Source organism: Ovis aries, chromosome X (assembly GCF_016772045.2).
Source record: "Ovis aries strain OAR_USU_Benz2616 breed Rambouillet chromosome X, ARS-UI_Ramb_v3.0, whole genome shotgun sequence".
NCBI lineage: Eukaryota > Metazoa > Chordata > Mammalia > Artiodactyla > Bovidae > Ovis > Ovis aries.
In genome coordinates this window covers 56,219,850-56,240,963 of record NC_056080.1, presented here as the reverse complement: position 1 = coordinate 56,240,963, position 21,114 = coordinate 56,219,850, and the positions used below count along the sequence as shown (strand labels likewise).

Here is a 21,114-nt window from a genome sequence, read left to right as displayed (position 1 = left end):
CTTTTAACCTTGAGTGGGTAAAGAAGCCCACCCTTCTGGCCAACAGAGCTGATGAGTGATGAAGGAATGAAGGTGTGGGTCTTTATGGGTCTTTATCAGGTCAACCCCTTGTTCAACCAGTGCCCCCCAAAAATTAACTGACAATAGAGCAAGAAGCTTAACTGGCTCCATAAGAGATTAAATGGTGAACTCTGTGAGACAAGGAGCACCTGCCTTAGAAACAGAAGGCTCACAGCCAGTCCCAGCTACACCCTGGGCTGGGAAGGTGAGAAAAATGATCATGAAGTGTCCTCATTAGGCCTCAGCCTTCCCATATGTCTTTTTGCCTTGATTGTGGGGGTGGGGAGCGGGGAACAATGTCCAGGTTTACCATGCTTAGATTTGGTGGTCATGGGTAGCTTTCCTAGGGGAAGGGGTATCTACTACTGAGTATCTATCTACTACTAAGGGTGGGGAATTGGAGGATAATTGGGGGGTTTTATTTCCCCTACATAATGAGAATTGTTTTGGCTACTCAGAGGAGCCCAGGCTGATGTTTCCTGGACTTTTTTTCATGGCCACCTCGTGCTCCCAAGATGACTATCAGAGCCTCACCCAATCAAGAAAAGAGAATGGGGAAAGGGGCTGCTGGTCGGCTCAGTCATCCCCTTTAAAGGAGCATTCTGGTTGCCCCACCTCCACAACTCCTACTTACATTTCATTGGTCAGAATTGTGTCACATGACAGCCATAGCTGCAAGGGAGTCTGGGAAATGTAGCTTGGCACATATCTATCTCAAATCAGGTTCTTTAGACCTTTACAGAATAACACCTGCTTTGCAACTTTCTCCTCCCTTCAGGACCGGATGCAACTCTCTCCCATGCTACCAAAACACCTGCTTGAGGCAGCGCAAGCTCCCAGGCCTCAGAGAGGCCCTCACAAAACATTTCGCAAAGACGGGACACTCAGGTTAAAAATGTGACAACCGCCCCATACTAAACACAGAAAATCACGTCCCAGGTGGGGGCAAGGTAAAGAAGGGGTACAGAAGGATGCATGAGGTACACAGGGTAGTCAGCGCTTACAGCACACTTCAAGAATACCTCAGGGCACACTCACCTGGGAGCGCTGACAGGGGTGCGCCAGCAGAGGGGCCTGAGGGCAGCCTGATGCGCATGTGCACTCCCTTCCTCCCCTTCCCCATCCCGCCACTGGGACCTGAGGGAGCATCTCCTCTGTCAGAGCGGCGGTTGGGGTCGCCACCGGCCTTCCTGGAACTGAGGTGAGCCGGGGCGCCAGGCCTCCCCCTGCGCCCCGCCCCCACACCGATCTGGGCGGTCCTTCTACTTAAGGCTGTGGGGGTGTGGCCGAGGTCAGGTGTGAGGGCAGTTTCCCCTGTTTGTCTCCCCTCCTCAGAGACCAGCAACCTCCAGCCGCCTTTGTGAGGACGTGAGTATGGACCTGGGTGAGGGTGTAGGCCCCAAAGCGGAGCGGGCGGGAAGGTGCAGGCTGAGTGCGGCTTTGGGGTGAAACCGGGTGTGCGACCATCCCAGCCCCACACCGGGCCAGCCTCTTGGGCTTTAGTCAGGGGATGCCTAATTGAAGTGGTGCGGAGCCCAGGCCACCTTGGGAGGAGATGGAGGGGACTGCCGTTGGGTGGACATGCCCCTGCCTCCTTGGGTGAGGGAGGCGACAGCGGTTCATGCCTGGGGGAGGGGTCCCCGACCACCCTCCACTGGCAGTTGGCACCGTTGCTTCCCCATTCCCCTGCCACCCTGCAATGGTCTGTGTGACCTCGGGTGAGTCATCGCCACTCACTTTCCCAAGCCTCGCTGTTCCGGTTCCTCGTTGCATGGCAGCCTCAGCCCTGGTGACCCCCGCCCAGAGCGAAGGCCCCTCACACCCGGCCCTGTCTCAGGTGACAGCGGCCACCTCTCCAGCCGCCTGCACCCCGTCCCCTGCCTCCAAACCCTCAGCAAAAACCCTGTCAGGCCAGCCTCTGGAACATCCCAAATCCCGTTCTGCTCTCATACAGGTCCCCTACGGCCTGCATTGCTGCCCTGGCTCCTGGCTGGCCCTCTCTCAGCCCATCCTCATGATCGGATCTCTCCGTTTCTGCCCCCAACCGGGGTGGGGGGACCACCAGAGCTCTGTCTTCTGCTAACCTCTCCCTATCAGGTCCGCTTTCCTGGCGGGAGGGCACATTCCACAGCTCTTTTCAGGGATCCTCTCTGGGCTGAGGCCCCACAGCTGGATCTCCACCTGGGACCTTCCCCCCAACCCCAACTCTGACCCTCGGATCCCAAATGCCACAGAATTCCCCCATCCCGCCTAGCTGCCACTGCCCTGGGGCTTCCGGGGAGACTTGGGGCCTCAACCATTATGATGCATATCCTGAGGCCACACACCAAACCGGGATCAGGGATGTGTATTGAAAGGGTTAATGAAAGTGAAAGTGAAGTTGCTCAGCCGTGTCCTACTCCTTGTGACCCGTGGACTGTAGCCCACCAAGCTCCTCCGTCCATGGGATTCTCCAAGCAAGAATACTGGAGTGGGTTGCCATTTCCTTCTCCAGAAAGGGTTAATGGTGACATTCTATTAATAGTAGACGCTAATTGAGCACCTGCTGTGTCTTCTAACTGCATGGTAATTTACTTGCTTATCTTGTTTATTGTCTCTTTCTCACTTCCAGAATCCTCCCAAGAGCAGGGACTTTATTTTGTTCTCAGCCACTTCACCACCCCCACACCTCCTGCCCCCAACCCTACCTCCCATCTCCACACCCATCACAATGCCTGGCATGCAGGAAGGTCCCTGAATTAGTGAATGAAAATTAAATTATAATAGAAATGCCTAACATTAACTAAGCACCTTCTCCCTGCTTATCACCTATTACTGGAGCATTCTTACTGATTTATCTTTGTTGTCTGTTTTCCTGACTAGAAAGTCACGTTCAGGAGGGCCAGGGTTTATTAATCTCTTTTTTCCCCCACCTCTTTGTCCTTGCCACACAGTAGGTTCTCAATAGCTATATGTTGAATAAGTAATAAAGACTAAATTCCAATGATTATGATTAACAGACTTCATAATTACCTTAATTCTTTGGTTTATTGTTTCCATCTTTTTAAATTTTATTTTTAATTGAAGGATAATTACAATATTGCATTGGTTTCTTCAATACATCAACATGGATGAGCCATAGGTATTCATATATTCCCTCCCTCTTGATGTTTCCTTCTTTTAGAACATAAACTCCTGGGGGCAGGAATGTTGCTCAGCACAAACTGTGACTGGCAGTGTGCTGGGCTGGGGTCCAACACTGACATGATCTGAAATCAAAACTGATGAAATTCTTGCCGTCCTTCCAGAATGGGAAGGAACTGTTAATGGGCAGGGGGTATCTTTTCCAGGTGACTGGAAATGTTCTAAAATTAGATTACGGTGATGGTCACACAATTCCATGAATGAATTTAAAAAACAATTATAGACTTTAGGTTAACTTTACGGTATATAAGTTAATCAAGGTGTTTTAAAAATCCCTGCCTTCACAGAGTTTATGTTGTAAAGGGGAATAAGAGAGAATAGACAACATGAATAATGTATATACTATGTTAGGTGATTGGTACACACTAGGCACTCAATATATGTTGATTCAATGACACCTGGCTGTCCCCCGTCCCTAAATGGTCTCACCTAATCCCCCCCCCACCCCCATTGTCTTTCTTTTCTTCCCATCTGCAGGGCCTGCTGTCCACATCTCTTCCCTGAGCTGCCCGCTGGAGTCATGGCACAGTCAACAAAGCCTGACATGTTTGATTTGGGCCTGGGCACCTGGAGCCCTAGATCCCGGGAGCAGAGCCACAGGGCTTGGGGGTCACCCTCCAAGGGTGTAGGCAAGAAGCTGCCTGAGTACAAGGCAGTGGTGGTGGGCGCAAGTGGTGTGGGAAAGAGTGCACTGACCATTCAACTGAACAACCAGTGCTTTGTGGAAGACCATGACCCCACCATCCAGGATTCCTACTGGAAGGAGATGGCCCTAGACCACGGAGGCTGCATTCTGAATGTGCTGGACACAGCAGGGCTGGCCACTCATCAGGCCCTGCGTGACCAGTGTGTGGCGATTGGCGATGGTGTGCTGGGTGTCTTCGCCCTCGATGACCCCTCATCTCTAGCCCAGCTGCAGCAGATGCGGGCCACCTGGGGCCCACACCACACCCAGCCCCTTGTCCTTGTGGGCAACAAATGTGACCTTGTGACCAGTACTGGAGATGCTCGTGCCGCTGCTGCAGCCCTCGCAAAAAGCTGGGGGGCCCCTTTCGTAGAGACCTCAGCCAAGACACGCCAGGGTGTGGTGGAGGCCTTTTCCCTACTCATCCATGAGATCCAAAGGGTCCGGGAGGCCATGGCAAAGGAGGCCACGACAGGGCCAGGTGGGGATAAAGGCCGGCACCAGAAAGCCATGTGCCACTGTGGCTGCTCTGTGGCCTGAAGGTCTTCAGTCTAGAAAAGTGGACCCTCCCCCAGACCAGGGTGATGGTTCCTTCACATGAGCACCCCCCTACCAGCAAGTAGCTGTGTGGGACACTGTTGGTGTTTCTCTCCTGGGGAGGTTTTCTTTTGGTGATGGGCTTTTTGGCAGTGTGGGACATGGTGTTGGTTGTGTTATGTCAAGTTGAGAGATTCTGTGCAAAATTAAATAAATGGTGTTCTTAGGTTTCAAAACTGCCTCCATGCCAAGTGTTATGTGGGTGGGAATGAGACTGAGTGGGGAGAATGTTACTGAGTTGTGAGAATTCTTCCATTCAAGAAATGTGGGGGAAAACCCCTATGTGCCAGGCCCTGCTTTGGATACAGAAGATGTAGAGCCAAGACACTGAAAATCCCTGCCCTTGTAGATAGGACATGAGGCTATGTAGTAAAGGCAGGTGGAGGAACAGAGTGTCGTGGAGGTCAAGGAAAGCCTTAGTAGGTGATATTTGAGCAAAATCTTGTGGAAAACTAGGGGCAGAGGGAATAGCCAGTGCGCACCAGTTACCACCACACTGACTCCCAATATCTTTAGGGCTGGGATAACAGTACAGTAAGAGTGGCCTCTATACTATTAATATCTAATTAGATATTTAAACATTACATATCAAGCTAACAAAATTCATCCTATCCTCCTACCTTGATGAATACATTTTCTCAATAATCTGAAGGCCCAGCAGGTGACAGCATTGGGAGGGCTGACCCCTGGCCAGCAGCCCACTCCCTTTCTCTTCCCTCAGGTAGCCCCTCCCTAGGGGAGTTCATGTGTGCAAGTGGACATCCCAGCACCATCCAAGCTCTATTCACCTGCCTCACAAACAGCTTGGTCCTTGGGATGGACTCCGAGAAGGTGCTGCTGAAAGTGGCCCTCAAAGACTTCTGGGGCCCCTATTCCCAACCGAGGCCTAGAAATGGGGCACAAAATCTGGTAGGCACTGCCATTGCCCACACGGAGATCTCCCCAGGGAGGAGAGGCAGAGACTGCAGGGAGGGGGTTGTCTTAAAAGTGCTGGACCGAGGGCTGGGGCTCCTCTTCCTTTGTCTAAGAAGGGCCATCACAACTTAGTCCACTAGCCCCCTAGAGAGTCACTCACACAAACAAGTACATAGCTGCTTCAGACTGTATTTATTGTGGGGTTGGGTGGGGATCCTGGGGTTCGAGGGCAGCAACTGTGGCTGGCTGGAGATGGCAGGGTGTCCTGGACAGGAGGGTGCACGGGATCCAGGCGGTGCTCAGGGCAGGAGGCGGCGCGCGGGCGCTTGGGGTGCAGGGGTCTCCAGACGCTTCACACGCAGCAGGGCCCCCAGCACGCCCTCAGGGGGTAGCTCAGGGCCCATATCCTGGTCAGCGGCACGGCGGAGGCGACGCGGGGCAGCGACGGCTTCGGTGTCGGCGATTCCCGTTAGGATCCGCCCCAACAAATACCTGCAGTGAGGAGGTGTCCGTGAGTCAACGCCTCGGCCCTAGGACCTGGAGGGCGCCGGCACCTCTAACCTCTCTGGGACCTGGCAGCCTCCTCCCACTCAGGCGTCCCACTGCTTTCTGGAGACAAGTGTCCTCGCCTCCCACTCCAGTCATTCGGATGAAGGGAGCCAGCCAGGCACCTCTGCCCCCACCTAGGGTCCCAGGACCTAGGTGTTCGAACCTGCACCCTGTAAAGAAGGCCCTCCGCCGCTCCTCGCCCTCTTCCTCCTAGGATGATGGCGCCCGCCCCCCGACCGCCCTTCGTGGAGGTACCTCAGCAACTCGGGGTCCAGGTCTGGCGTCTCGTCGCCGGCGTCCTCGCTATCGGGGCCCGCGGGGCCATCGTCGTAGACTGGGGGCCGGAGTCTGAGCGCCGCGGCGGGGGCAGGCGGGGGGCCAAGCTGGGCTGCCAGGGCCGCCGGGTCCAGGCGGGCGCGGAGCAGGGCGCGGGCGAGCTGCGCGGCGGGCGCGTCGGGGTCGTTCTCCAGGCCCAGGGCCGGGTCACTGGTGCGGGGTGCGCCCCAGATGCGCCGGAGCTGCGCCAGGACGCGCGCCTGCTGATCCTCGGCCTCCTGCGCCTCAGCCCGCGCCCGCTCCTGCCGTTCGGCTTCCAGCAGGTGCGCCAGCGCCCGCGCCAGCTCCTGCACAGCCCCCGCAGCCTCTCCCCTCGGCGCCGCCCGCCGGAAGCGGCGATGACCACTGGCCTCAGACAAGGGCGGCGAGGCTGCGCCCAGGCTGCGGGGCTCCTGCGGGAAGACAGGTTGGAGGGGGTAGGTCTTCAGCGTTCGCCCGGCCAGAGACTCCCAACCCGCAGGACTCCGCGGACCTCAAATATCCCTAGATGCCACCAAAGGTGCCGTGGGCCCTCGAATATGAGTAGACACCCCTAAGGCCAATGGAAACCCACAAATATCTCTGGTCACACTTAGGGCCACCAAAGACCCCTAGATTCAACCCCAACCCCCCGCACCGCGAACGGTTTCCTAGTGACTCAGACTTTGACCCCGGGGGCTGCTGAAGACCAGGTTTCTTTATAGGAATAGAGATGGTAGATATGACAGCAATGGATTTTTCTATATTAATGTTGTGGACAATAGGAACTTCTATTTGCATTTTACAGATTCCTACTGTCCATCTGTTTTACCCAAAAGGTAGCAGACTGTTCTATGCCTTGTTTTTTGGAATCTATGTCTAGATCCTACCCTAAAAGCATCCTTTCTCTCTTCGATCCTTCCTTTCTTCTGCTTTGAATCCTTCTCCTATGGATGTACACAATAGTTTATTTAACCAGTCCAACTGATGAACATTGAGGATGTTTCCAATCTTTTTCTATTCTTATAAATAATGTTGGAATGAAAAACTGTGTTCATGTATCATTTATATATCTTTTGTATACATATATCATTTGTATATACAAGTCTATCTGTAAAATAAATTACCCAATGCCTAATGTTCAGTTCAGGCAGTTTTGAAGCAATTTCAGTAAGTTTAAAGAAATAAAAGATATCACAAGTATGAGAAAGGAACAAAAGACCATTAAATGGCCATAAAGGTTTGAAAAAGAGACATACAGAACATTTAGAAAAATAAATGACATTAAAAATTGAATGGGCAAGTTAAACCACAGATTCAGTGCAGTGAAAGAAATAGGATTGAACAGAGCTTGGAAACTGATTCATACATACTGACAGTTGCTATGACAGAGGGGACCCTGCAGAGCTGTGAGGGACGGGAACAACTTCAGTAAATTGTGCAGGAAAAACAAGTAATCCAAATTTGGGAACAATGGAAAGGGAAAAACTTAATTTGACTACATTCAAGCTAAGAATTTATTTTTATCCCAAGACACCATTAAAAGAATGAAAAGTAAAATCAGAGTAGGAGAATATGCTTGTAACACAAATAATCAATAAAGGAACAGTGTCCAATATACCAAAAATTCCTAAAAAGCAGCAAGAGAAAAGCAAATTAATATAAAAATGGGCAAAACTGATGATCAAGTATTTCACAAAAAAAGGAACCAAAAACAGTTACTAAGCAGATGAAAACTAGTGAACCTCATTAGTAACCAGGAAAATGCAAATTAAAACACCAATGAGATACACTATGCAGGGGGAGTGCAAAAGACTGCCAAAATTAAAGTCTGACTATGTCAAATGTTGATGTCGACGTAGAAAAAATGGAAGCTTTTATACATTGTTGCTGGGAACTCAACTGTCAAAATAACGTTGAGGAACAATTTGGCAACATCTTGAAAGATGCACATATCATATGCCCCACTCCTGGGATGTTACACCCAAGAGTAGCTTTTGTGCATATTACTACTGGACAAGGGTTCATGAAAAATTACAGCAGCACTGTTCACAACAGCACAAAAGTGAAGGGAGGAAAAAAGAAACCCTAGAAACAACCCAAATGTTGTTGCTGGCATATTGAAAATGCATCTATAAATCATGATACACTCATGATATACTCACAGTGTAAAATATTATTCAGTAATAAAAATAAATTAATTATAGCCACATACTTCAATGTGGATGAATCTCACAACCAATGCGTTAAAAAAATCAAGTTCCAGAATTCCACTGCAGACTACCTGTTACAACCAGACACCCTGATGACTTCCTAGTGACCCCTAGTGACTACCAGGAGTCAGACACCCAGTATGATTCCATCTCTGTGAGGAAAAATTAAACAAGATATTGTTTAGAGATACAGACATAAATGATAAGCTACAAACAAAAGGGATCAATTAACAGAAAATACAGGATAATGATTATGGAAGAGAGAGACTGCTGTGGCGAGAGGCACCCAAGAGCTTCTAACTATTGGTCATGTTTGATTTAAGCTGAGTAATGGGCACACAAAGGGATTATTTTATCATTATTTCTTACACTGTATATATACATATGTTTAGATATATTCTCATATATAAAGAATACTTTTAAAAAACCATCCTTGACGCAGACAGCCTTGAACTCTACATTAGAGAAGGATGTGCTCCAAGTGCCCTTGATGGCTACCACCCCTGAGACCCTCCAGGGAATCACACGTCAATCGTGGCCTCACCCACACTACTTGGAGTGACAAGCCTTGAGATGTCAAATATGCAACCCAACACTGCCCATCCACACTCGGGGGGGCTGCACACATTCACACTAACCATGCTATGCAGTTACAATCGCCAAGCCATCTAGATGCAAGAACACGCACCACCCTTAAAGACATAATGCTGCACAGAGAGCGACATCATGGCTCCTCTCTCTACAATGACACAGCTCCACAAAGAAACAGTCTCATCAACACATATACAAAATCCCAGTCTCTCAGTTCAACAGAACTGAAATGGGGTGTGCACCTAGGGGATGCAAAGACCACTCCCTCCCAAACAAAAAGACAATCACACAGACACACACCCAAACACACAGACACACCCATAAGTCACACCATCACCACAGGAATCACAAACACACCGGTGTCACACTGAGAAAACTCACACACAGAAGCATCACACACAATGCACACCTGGACCCACAATGGCACCTTTGCATGGACGCTCGTAAGCGCTTACATCAAAAGAAACACACAGAGACAGCACACACTCATATCCCTGTCATCACATCTTGCGGACACAGACTGAGGCCCGCATCCCCCGCCTTACTGTGTGCTACGTCTGTGGACAGCGCCATAGGCGGCGGGCGGGGCGAGGCCGGGCCCAGCGCCTAGTGCGGAGGGATGCGCAGGGCGCGGCGGCCAGACGACCCCCAGACACTGCCACCCGCACACCCAAGAGACAGAGGCTGGCATGGCCTGGGCGCAGGCTGGAGGCTGGACCCCAGGCCCCCATGGCCGATCTCTCCACAGGTCCCGAGAACTGGGGCCAGCGAGGATAAGGGGCAGGCGACCAGGCACCGACACTCACCTGTAGCATCCTCCCTCCCACCCCCACCCAGCGCCCGACCCGGGTCGCACCTTTACCGGCCTTGCGCAAAGAGTGCGGGGTGGCCCAAGTAAGCCCAAGAGCAGCAGCACCAAAAGGCCGACGCCCCCGGCCCGCGGCCCGTGGAGCAGTGGCGACCCCGCCATGCTGCCCCAGCGAGCCGGGCTCCGGACGGGCGGACTGACTGGCAAGTGCGCAGCGCCTGAGCTACCCAGCACCGCTGCGGTGCTTTGCGGCTGCGCACGCTGAGGAATCTTGCCTTTCCCTGCCCACCCCATCCCGTCACTCTACGCAGGCGCAGCCTTTAGCTCCTTCAGCCTCTGCATCCTGCCCGTTGCCAAGGAGATTCCCGAGGGGCAAGGTGATGAGCTGGAGCCTTTGATGGCGGTTGCCATGGCAGTCGGAGGCCAGTAGCCAGAGCAACAGACCTTGCTGTCGCCTCAGCAGACAGGCAGGAAAAATGACTCAGTGAAGTGGAATGGGGGTCTGGTCGCCCCTGCCGCCCCACTTCTTGGGAAAGAGATATACAATTTTGTTCATTGGATAAACAGTTACGGAAGGCCTATGGACCATAGCCTTTACAGAGTGATGAGTTCAATTAGTCCACCATTCTAAGGTGCTGTCCCTTACCTGCATAAAGCAGTTACCAGTAACTGCCTCCCAGAGTGGCTTTGAAGGTTTAATAAGAATGGTATTTAGAGGCCTTCCCTGGTGGTCCTGTGGTTGAGACTTCACCTTCCAATGCAGGGAGCCATGGATTCAATCCTTCATCAGGAAGCTAAGATCCTACATGCCTCCTAGCGGAAAACCAAAACATAAAACAAAGCAATGTCATAACAAATTCAATTTTTAAAAAAAAACTTTTAAAAAATGGCATTTAGAAGGAGCTCAATAAAAGCTCCTTTCTATCCTTTCCTTGTCTCTTTCCCAGTATCTTCATCTCTCCATTGCTCTGTTTCTCTTTCTGACCTTATTGCCCATAGGTCTCTCTGTCTTCCCCTCCCATCTATCTCTTCCTGCCTCTGATTCTTTCTCTCACTTCATCTCTGCAATCTTCCTCTTGTGTCTGTCTTTATTTTGTTGTCTCTATCTACTTGTCTTCCATAGATACGTAGATTGATTTCACTCATAAATTCCAAAAGGATTTTAAGCCATGTAAAATGATACAGCAAACAAAACAAAACTTTGGTAAAATTTCTGTATCTATCGGGGGAAAAATGATAGGAAGGGCATATCAGTGGTTATTGTGGGTGCAGGGGGAGACGACAGATGCTTTGTCACATTCTCCTTTACATTTTTCTCTGTTATCTGAAAAAAAGTTTCAATGAATATGTATCATTATTATAACCAGATTTTTAAAAGGTATTTTCATTTTGGTTGGAATTTTAAAAGTATGGTAACATGACATAAATCAAAAGTGAATAAAAGAAAGATCTATTTGTGTTGCTGTGAGTATATCTAATCCATTCTAACTGCTTCTATTGTGCATGCTCAGTCAGGTCCAACTCTTGCTCGGTGAGAATAATGGAGTGGAGACCAAGGAGCACCTCACACCCATGGCAAAGAAGGAGGTGACACGCAGCGGGATGGAGGCTACCTTAGAGCAGCACTTGGAGGACACAATGAAGAACCCATCCATTTTCGGAGTCCTGGGCACAGATTCACAGGGACTCAATCTAGGTTGCTGCAGAACCCTATCAGATGAGCATGCTCGGGTGATATCTGTTCTAGCCCAGCAAGCAGCTAAGCTAACCTCGGACCCCACTGATATTCTTGTGGTGTATCTAGAATCAAATAATGCGAACATTATGATCCAGAAACACAATGGCATTACAGTGGCAGTTCATAAAATGGCCTCCTGACAACCCGTATCAGTTCTCCAGCAGCCTGTCACAGGGACTCGGTCGTACCTTATGTCAATTATCTTATAGAACTATTAGACCATTCATGTAACACGTATTGAGCACTTTTCTATTAATTTTAGAGTAGGCTGCATTTTGACACTCTGTGGATTGATGTATCAAAATACCAGTTAAGGAAAGTATCATGTTTTGAAGCAGCATATTTAGGTCACCTTGTATATAGAATTTTGTTAAGTTTAATAAACCTGGTTGGAGGAAAAAGGAGAATACTGGAGTGGGTTGCCAGGGGATCTTCCTGATCCAGGGATCAAGCCTGCATCTCCTGTGGCTCCTGCATTGGAAGGCGGATTCTTTACCACTTGAGCCACCTGGGAAGCCCCCAAATCCTTATACACATCCCCTTATGAACCTGAAGATTATATGCTCAGGATAATGTAATGGACACACAATTAAGATGGCTCCCATGATCCTTGTCTCCTTTTATTATCATCCTTGGGTAATCCCTTCCCTTTGAGTATGTGTGTGTCCAAAGGTGATCAGATGTATGTGATTACATGTAGATAATCATGTTAAAAATGAGGTGGAAATGATCAACTTGTGAGGCAACTCCCACTCCCTTGCTGGCTTTCATGAAACAGTTGACCACTTTGGGGAACCTCACATGGCAAGGAATAGAGGGTGGCCTTTAGGAGCTAAGAGTGACCCCAGCTGACAGCCAGCAAGAAATTGAAGCCTTCTGTCCTATGACTGCAAGGAACTGAATTATGCCAACAACCTGAGTGAGCTTGAAAACAGATCGTTCCCCAGACAAGCATCAGATGAGACTGTAGCCCTGGTCAACACCTTCATTTCAACTTTGTGAGACCCTAAGCAAAGAACCCAGTTAAACCATACCCTGACTCCTGACCCACAGATACTGTTAGTTAATGTTTTAAGCTGAGAAGTTTGTGGTAATATTGTTACACAAAAGATAATCTGAATAAAAGAAGACATGTTTCACTCTCTTGGGTGAGACTATTTCATATTATAACTATTTCAGTTACATCCAAATTACTATATAATTTCTATATAATCTAAATTTAAATCCCAGCTGAACATTTTAAGGAAAATCAATAAATCTTATTCAGTAAAGTATATAAAGAGTCCACACAAAACTTTTACATGAATGTTCAAAGCAGCATTTTTCATAATAGCCCCCAAATAAAAACAACTCAAATATCTGTCAACTGATGCCTGGATAGACAAAATGAGGTATAAAATGGAATATTACTCATCCATAAAAAGAAACAAAGTACTGATACATGTTGCAATATGGATGAAACCTGAAAATATGCAGAGTGAAAAGGAGCCAGACACAAAAAGTCACATAATTTGTGATTCCATTTATGTGAAATGCTCAGAATAAGCAAATTCATAGAGATAGTTGATTAGTAGTTGCCAGGGGCTGAGGGGAGAAGAGAAGGGAACAGGGGTGGCTGCAAATAAGTACAGGGTTTCTTTTTGAGGTGATGAAAATGTTCTGGTGTTAGATAACAGTGATGGGTGACCAACTTAGTGAATATACTAAAAACCATTGAATTGTACACTTTAAAATGATGAATCATGTGTATGTGGATTATACCTCAATAAATAAATATCTATAAAAAAGAATAAAGATTTGTGAAGTGCTAAATCATTTCTGAAAAAGATAAAAAAGTAGACTTGACTTACCAGGTATTAGGATGTGTTCTAAGGCCAGAAAGGTAAGATGGTGTATGGAAAACTGAAAGAAAATAAGTTGGAATCCTACCTCACACCATATACAAACAATAGCTCCGGACAGGTTAAAGATTTTCATGTAAAAGAAAACACTATAGGTTAATAGAAAAATATACCATGTGACCTAGGGATGGGGAGGGACTTCCTGAACAAAACTTCAAAAGCACAAACCACACGGAAGAATGTTAATGACAATGTACATATCAAAATTAACAGTTTCTGTTTAATAAAAGACCCTATACACAAAGTTAACAGATGAAACAGCAAATATCTATTTGCTATAGCTGAAATCACCAGAGATTAAACATCCAGAATATAAAAGTGACTTTGAGAAACAGCAAGAAAGAAACAAGAGCCTCAAAGAAAAATGGGCAAAGACAGCTCACACAAGAGGAAACCCATGAGGTTATCAAGCATGTGAAGACATGCTCAATTTTACTAATCATTAGAGAAGTGCAATTTTTTTAATTGAACAAATTTTTCCATGTTTAATAGAAAAAAAGTTAGGTGATATGACTTCTACACCTTAGACTTGTTCCTGAAAGGTAGGGTCCAGCTGCTCACTGCTCAAAAGCCAATAAAATGAAATATTACTGTATATCCATCATACTGGAAAAAATTAGAAAACTGAACCACATGGAATTTGGCAGTCTTATGGAGATACAGGGACCTTCATGTACTGTTGGTGAGAGTCTGGGCTTGAGCAGCCATTTTGGGCAATTGTCTGGCAGTACTCAACCAAATCTAGCCTGTACACCAGAGTTGTCAAGTACCCAGTGTAAGAGGGTCTACCACCCATAGTGGGGGAGGGGACTGGGAAAATACCCCTGAGAAAGCGTATCTATGCTGAGATCTAAAGGTCCAGGAGGAGTTACCCAGGGAGATGGGTATAGGGGGAAAGCATTTCAGGCAAGGGAATTGCACAAGAGAAAGATCTAAGCTGAGAAGCAGCGTGGCATGTTCAAGGAAGTGAAGTAAGGCTGGTGAGCCTGAAGCACAGAGGGACATGTTCCAATTCGCTGTATTTTGAAGCCTTCTGGGAGAGTGTGGCAAAATGGTTTAATGAGCAGACACATCTACCTCCCTTCCTTCCCCCAAATTCCCCCAAAGCAACCCTCCAAAATACCTTGAGTGGTGCTTTTCAAGGGAGCCATCAAAGGACCAATTATTCTGAGGCATTCTTTAGGAGACAGATTGCAGATGGAGTCAAGCCATGCAGGGTGGCAGGGTGGGATAGGGGGGAGAGCTAAGACTCAACCCCAATTACAATGGATGGGGATAGACTTTTGCAGAAGTAAAAACACAAAAATAAGTCCATTGGCTCTCTGTGGTTGTCATTCCTGCTGTTTGCTAGGATTTTCTTTTTTTTCTCCCTTTCAGGACCATGGAAGGTGGGATGATTGTACTTCCTCACGACTGAGTGGAAACAGCCTGTGTGGCCTCAGGCTGGAGCACTTGATTGCCAGTATGAGCTCCTCCAGAGCTCTGTCATTCTAATTCTTTTTATTTTATTTATTTTAAAAAATGTATTTGGCTGCATCCGGTCTCAGTTGTTGGCACGTGGGCTCTCTAATTGTGGTGCAGGGGTTTACTGGCCTTAAAGCATGTGGAATCCTAGTTCCCTGACCAGGGGATGGAACCCGTGTCCCCAGCACTGCAAGGTGGACTCTCAACCACTGGACCACCAGGGAAGTCCCAGTCTGATTCTTTAAAAATAGCCTGTAATTACTGTTACTCCCAAATTCACATCTCTAGCCCAGGCCTCTTGGGATTCAAACTCCAACTGCCTCCTCAACACTTCTACTTGGGTAGAAATAAGCATTTCAATGTTAACGTCCCCAAACTCCAACTGTTGATTTACTGTCTAATTCTTCAAGAGATGGGAATACAGACCACCTGACCTGCCTCTTGAGAAATCTATATGCAGGTCAGGAAGCAACAGTTAGAACTGGACATGGAACAACAGACTGGTTCCAAATAGGAAAAGGAGTATGTCAAGGCTGTATATTGTCACCCTGCTTATTTAACTTATATGCAGAGTACATCATGAGAAACGCTGGGCTGGAAGAAGCACAAGCTGGAATCAAGATTGCCGGCAGAAATATCAATAACCTCAGATATGGAGATGACACCACCCTTATGGCAGAAAGTGAAGAGGAACTAAAAGCCTCTTGATGAAAGTGAAAGAGGAGAGTGAAAAGTTGGCTTAAAGCTCAACATTCAGAAAACGAAGATCATGGCATCCAGTCCCATCACTTCATGGGAAATAGATGGGGAAACAGTAGAAACAGTGTCAGACTTTATTTTGGGGGGCTCCAAAATCACTGCAGATGGTGACTGCAGCCATGAAATTAAGACGCTTACTCCTTGGAAGAAAAGAAATTAAAAGATCCTGCATGATACATGGCAAAAAACGGACCCCAAATTAATAACTCAAATTCACACGAAGAAACAAAGAAACTTGCTAAAGGTAACTTCAGGGTAACTATTAGGTTGGTACAAAAGTAATTGTGGTTTCAGATCATGAATTTTAAGTCATTATGCTGCTACTGCTGCTGCTAAGTCGCTTCATTCGTGCCCGACTCTGTGCGACCCCATAGACAGCAGCCCACTTTTCAACAGGCATTAACAGAACTCCAGGAGACGACTCCTGACCCAGCCTCTGAGTCAAGCAAGCCTCTATTTGAGCCAGGAACAGAGGTCCTCATAAAAACATTGGGATCTGGGGGCCCATCCCTAGAGCCCCTCTGGGAAAGCCCTTACCAGGTTATTCTTTCTTCTCCCACAGCTGTCAAAGTGCCAGAAATTGATTCGTGGGTACATCACACTCGAGTTAAGAGGTGGCATCCTAACAAGAACTAAGAGACTCATTTTATGCCTTTACTTTCTATGCTCTGACTTTGTACTTTTCAGATGGGCCTGATAATCTATCTGAGCTTACTTCTGCTGACTCCAAAAATCCTGAGTCTGCCATTTGATCCTCAAGACAATGCCTTCCTGTCCTGGGCTCACTCCTATGCTGCATTCCACAATCAGTCTAACTGCTGGGTCTGCAGAGTGCTCCCCTCTTCATCAGTAGAAGGCTTTGCATGGTGGACATCTCCACTTCAAGGAAAATACTTTCTCCAAGTCTGTGAATACCTTCGACAACAATCATATGTGATGCCTCTTCTTCATCTGATGACATCTAACAACCGTAAAATGGACTGGTGCAACGCGTTGCACTTCATGGATATAACATGACTTTTATTTTGATTTTAACTTGTTTTAATGACTATTTTGCCTTGCGTCTGGAACTGTGTAACTGGATTTGTTTCTAGTCGCATGAAAGCTTTTAAATTACAAATGGTTGCTCAAACTCCTGCTACTGCTGCAGCTTCTTCCAACTACTATTTGGGGCCCCTGGATCAGATATCCTCAATATGAGGATTAAGAGAATATGTTGCCTCATCAATTTAGGGACAACGCCCCTTGTCAGCTCTGAAGCAGTTATGGAACGAAAACGATGCCCCTTTTCCCTAGACAACATAATTCTCCTAAAAGAAAAGGGGGGAATGAGGGTAACAGGCAGGAAGGCCAGGGGTCTCCAAACAGAGAAAATAGCCTGCAAGTATCAGACATTTTTGTCTCTCTTAAGCGGCAGGGGGAAACAAACCAGTGATATTTTTTTCTTCTCTATACAAATTTAAAAGGAGGTTTCTCTTAAAATGCTGTGTTGCCATAATGACACTTGGTTTCACCTGAAGTTAACTATTCTCAAACCTTGAGATAACCAATGCATTTTTCTTATGAAAATATTTGTCTCAAGCTACGTTAATGTACTATGCATTTACCCCAAAATCTGTGTTCAAGTCGGTTCCGCCTAATGGCTCAGAACCTACTTGACAAACCAGTATGTTATACTCAGATATTGTTCCAGTAATCTATATAAATGAAACTATTTGTATGATACTCTGCCCTTCTACAAGATTCAAGTTAATCATTTTATGATTCAAGTTAATCATTTTATGGCTTGGTGCCATTCTGAGTTTTAAGACATTCCTTTCTTTCATTAACAGACTGTTAGTGACTATATAACATCCAGCTGAAGACTAGCAGGGGGGCACTCTTTCTGCCCTCTTCTGATGCCTATGTCAGAAGCTTTCTCTATCTCCTTCATATTTTAATAAAACTTTAGTACACAAAAGCTCTGAGCAATCAAGCCTTGTCTCTGGCCCCGGATTGAATTCTTCTCCTCCAGAGGCCAAGAATCCTGGTGTCTTTTCGTTCAACAACAACCTTTCACCACCAGGCTCCCCTGTCCCTGGGATCCTCCAGGCAAGAACACTGGAGTGGGTTGCCATTTCCTTCTCCAATGCAGGAAAGGGAAAAGTGAAAGTGAAGTCACTCAGTCGTGTCCGACTCTTAGCGACACCATGGACTGCAGCCCATCATATAACTAGGCTCAATCACATCTTTATTAATCAAAATAGGAACCATTACAATCAACACATCTTTGCCAGCAAGAAATAAGTTTGCTTATTCTTGTAGCAGACTTCCCTGTAGCGCAAATTGTGAAGAATATTCCTATGACGCAGGAGATCAGGGTTTGATCCCTGGGTCAGAAAGATCCTCTGGAGAAGGGAAAGGCAATCCACTCCAGTATTCTTGCCTGGAGAATCCCATGGACATAAAAGCCTGGCAGGCTACAGTCTGTGGGGTCGAAAAGAGTCAGCAATGACTGAGTGAATAACACACACATTCTTGTAGCATAAAAATCCTTGTTTCAGGATTTGGCATACTCTTAGGAAGCATTTTCCCTGCAATAAGTTGTCCTGATGCTTGAGGAAGTGGTAGCCAGTTGGCAAGAGGTCAGGTGAATGAAGTGGATGAGGCAAAACTCCGTAGCCCAATTCATTCAACTTTTGAAGTGTTGGTTATGCAACGTGCCAGCAGCCATTGTCATGGAGAAGAACTGGGCCTTCCCTGCCGACCAGTGCTGGTTGCAGGTGTTGCAGTTTTCAGTACATCTCATTAATTTGCTGAGCATTATTTCTCAGATGTAATGGTTTCGCTGGGATTCAGAAAGCTGTAATGGATCAGACTGGCAGCAGATCACCAAAGTGACCATGACCTTTTTTTGGTGCAAGTTTGGCTTTGGGAAGTGCTGTGGAGCTTCTTCTCTGTCCAACCACTGAGCTGGTCATCACCAGTGGTCATATAAAATACACTATTTGTTGCACATCACAAGCTGATCAAGAAATGGTTCATTGTCATTGCACAGAATAAGAGAAGATGTTACTTCAAAACAATGATTTTTTTTTTAAATTTGCAGTCAGCTATGAGGCAGGCTTCCCAGGTGGCTCAGTAAACAAAGAATTGCCTGCAATGCAGGAGACTCAGGTGACTTGGGTCCAAAATAGGAAGATTCCCTGAAGGAAGGCATGGCAACCCACTCCAGTAGTCTTGCCTGGAGAAGCCTATGGACAGAGGAGCCTGCCAGGCTCCTCTGTCCATAGGGTCACAAAGAGTCAGACACAACTAAAGGACAGAGCACGCATGCACAGTGGGGAGGCACCCACTTATCAAGCTTTTTCATTTTTCTATTTTGCTTCAAAGGCTGAACAATCATAGAATGGTCAACGAGTTCTTCAGCAACTTTTCATGTAGTTTTAAGAGGATCGATGCTCTCAGTTGGTCATTGTCAACTACCAATGGCCGGCCACTACACTCCTCATCTTCAAGACTCTCCTTTGCAAAACTTCTTGAACCACTGCACTGTATGTTCATTAGCAGTTCCTGAGTCAAATGGATTGTTGATGCTGTCAGTTGTCTCCATTGCTTCACGACCCATTTTGAACTCAAATTAAAAAATTGCTCAAATTTGCTTTTTGTCTAACATCACTTCTATAGTCTAAAATAAATATAAAATAAGCAGCAAGTAATAAGTCATTAGCAAAAAACATAAAGTGAGAAATGTACATTAAAATGATGTATAATGTAACCACATTTATTTAAGAATGTATTCCAATATCAAACACGAAATTTCAACATTACAAAACAGCAACTACTTTTGCACCAACCTAATATAAGGCAGCAAAAGTATATATTTTGTAACTTTTTTCTTCTGTTAATTTGATTTAGAAGACAACTGCATAAAGCAATAATTATAAAACTCTTGATGGACTTATAATGTATAAAGATCTAATTTGCTTAATGATAATAGGGCAAATAAATAAGCAGGGTGACAATATACAGACTTGACGTACTCCTTTTCCTATTTGGAACCAGTTTGTTGTTCCATGTCCAGTTCTAACTGTTGCTTCCTGGCCTGCATTCAGATTTCTCAAGAGGCAGGTCAGGTGGTCTGGTATTCCCATCTCTTGAAGAATTTTCCAAAGTTTATTGTGATCTACACAGTCAAACGCTTTGGCATAGTCAATAAAGCAGAAGTAGATGTTTTTCTGGAACTCTCTTGCTTTTTCCATGATCCAGGAGATGTTGGCAATTTGATCTCTGGTTCCTCTGCCTTTTCTAAAACCAGCTTGAACTCTGCTTATTTAACTTATATGCAGAGTACATCTTGAGAAACGCTGGATGGGAAGAAACACAAGCTGGAATCAAGATTGCCGGCAGAAATATCAATAACCTCAGATATGCAGATGACACCACCCTTATGGCAGAAAGTGAAGAGGAGCTAAAAAGCCTCTTGATGAAAGTGAAAGAGGAGAGTGAAAAAGTTGGCCTAAAGCTCAACATTCAGAAAACGAAGATCATGGCATCTGGTCCCATCAATTCATGGGAAATAGATGGGGAAACAGTGGAAACAGTGTCAGACTTTATTTTTTTGGGCTCCAAAATCACTGCAGATGGTGATTGCAGCCATGAAATTAAAAGATGCTTACTCCTTGGAAGAAACGTTATGACCAACCTAGATAGCATATTCAAAAGCAGACATTACTTTGCCGACTAAGGTCCGTCTAGTCAAGGCTATGGTTTTTCCAGTGGTCATGTATGGATGTGAGAGTTGGACTGTGAAGAAAGCTGAGAACCGAAGAATTGATGCTTTTGAACTGTGGTGTTGGAGAAGACTCTTGAGAGTCCCTTGGACTGCAAGGAGATCCAACCAGTCCATTGTGAAGGAGATCAACCCTGGGATTTCTTTGGAAGGAATGATGCTAAAGCTGAAACTCCAGTACTTTGGCCACCTCATGCAAAGAGTTGACTCATTGGAAAAAAACTCTGATGCTGGGAGGGATTGAGGGCAGGAGGAGAAGGGGACGACAGAGGATGAGATGGCTGGATGGCATCACGGACTTGATGGACGTGAGTCTGAGTGAACTCCGGGAGATGGTGATGAACAGGGAGGCCTGGTGTGCTGCAATTCATGGGGTTGCAAAGAGTTGGACGTGACTGAGCGACTGAACTGAACTGAACTGAACTGAATAGGGCAAATAGGAGAGAAGGAGCAGACCTATACTGGAGCAAAGTGAAGTGAAGCGAAAGTTGCTCAGTCATGTCTGACTGTTTGAGACGCCATGGACTGTACAATCCATGGAATTCTCCAGGCCAGAATACCGGAGTGGGTAGCCTTTCCCTTCTCC

The 21,114-nt window shown here is 46.6% G+C and overlaps 3 protein-coding genes across 8 annotated transcripts; 2 read left to right on the top strand and 1 right to left on the bottom strand.

Annotated features, from left to right (window-relative positions):
• Window positions 1-104: 104 nt before the first annotated feature.
• ERAS (ES cell expressed Ras) lies at window positions 105-4,701 on the top strand. 6 transcript variants are annotated; one of them, XM_042242048.2, is made up of 4 exons: window positions 105-265; window positions 839-1,261; window positions 1,396-1,428; window positions 3,721-4,701. In XM_042242048.2, exons 2-4 carry the CDS (start codon window positions 1,032-1,034, stop codon window positions 4,466-4,468), a joined length of 1,011 nt encoding a protein of 336 aa, XP_042097982.1. In that variant the 5' UTR covers window positions 105-265; window positions 839-1,031; the 3' UTR covers window positions 4,469-4,701. The 6 variants fall into 6 exon arrangements, with proteins under 6 accessions (XP_042097982.1, XP_042097984.1, XP_060264262.1 ...); XM_042242050.2 differs by lacking the exon at window positions 1,396-1,428 and having other exon boundaries at window positions 839-1,010; XM_060408279.1 differs by lacking the exon at window positions 105-265 and having other exon boundaries at window positions 1,145-1,428; window positions 2,015-4,701.
• A 912-nt stretch (window positions 4,702-5,613) lies between these two features.
• On the bottom strand, window positions 5,614-10,143 carry PCSK1N (proprotein convertase subtilisin/kexin type 1 inhibitor). Its single transcript, XM_027963220.2, has 3 exons — window positions 9,944-10,143; window positions 6,245-6,717; window positions 5,614-5,932 (listed from the first exon to the last, which is right to left on the bottom strand). Exons 1-3 carry the CDS (start codon window positions 10,055-10,057, stop codon window positions 5,740-5,742), a joined length of 780 nt encoding a protein of 259 aa, XP_027819021.1. The 5' UTR covers window positions 10,058-10,143; the 3' UTR covers window positions 5,614-5,739.
• A 1,354-nt stretch (window positions 10,144-11,497) lies between these two features.
• On the top strand, window positions 11,498-11,773 carry LOC121818294 (ragulator complex protein LAMTOR5-like). The gene has a single exon (XM_042242137.1). It carries the CDS (start codon window positions 11,498-11,500, stop codon window positions 11,771-11,773), a length of 276 nt encoding a protein of 91 aa, XP_042098071.1.
• The last annotated feature ends 9,341 nt before the right edge of the window (window positions 11,774-21,114 follow it).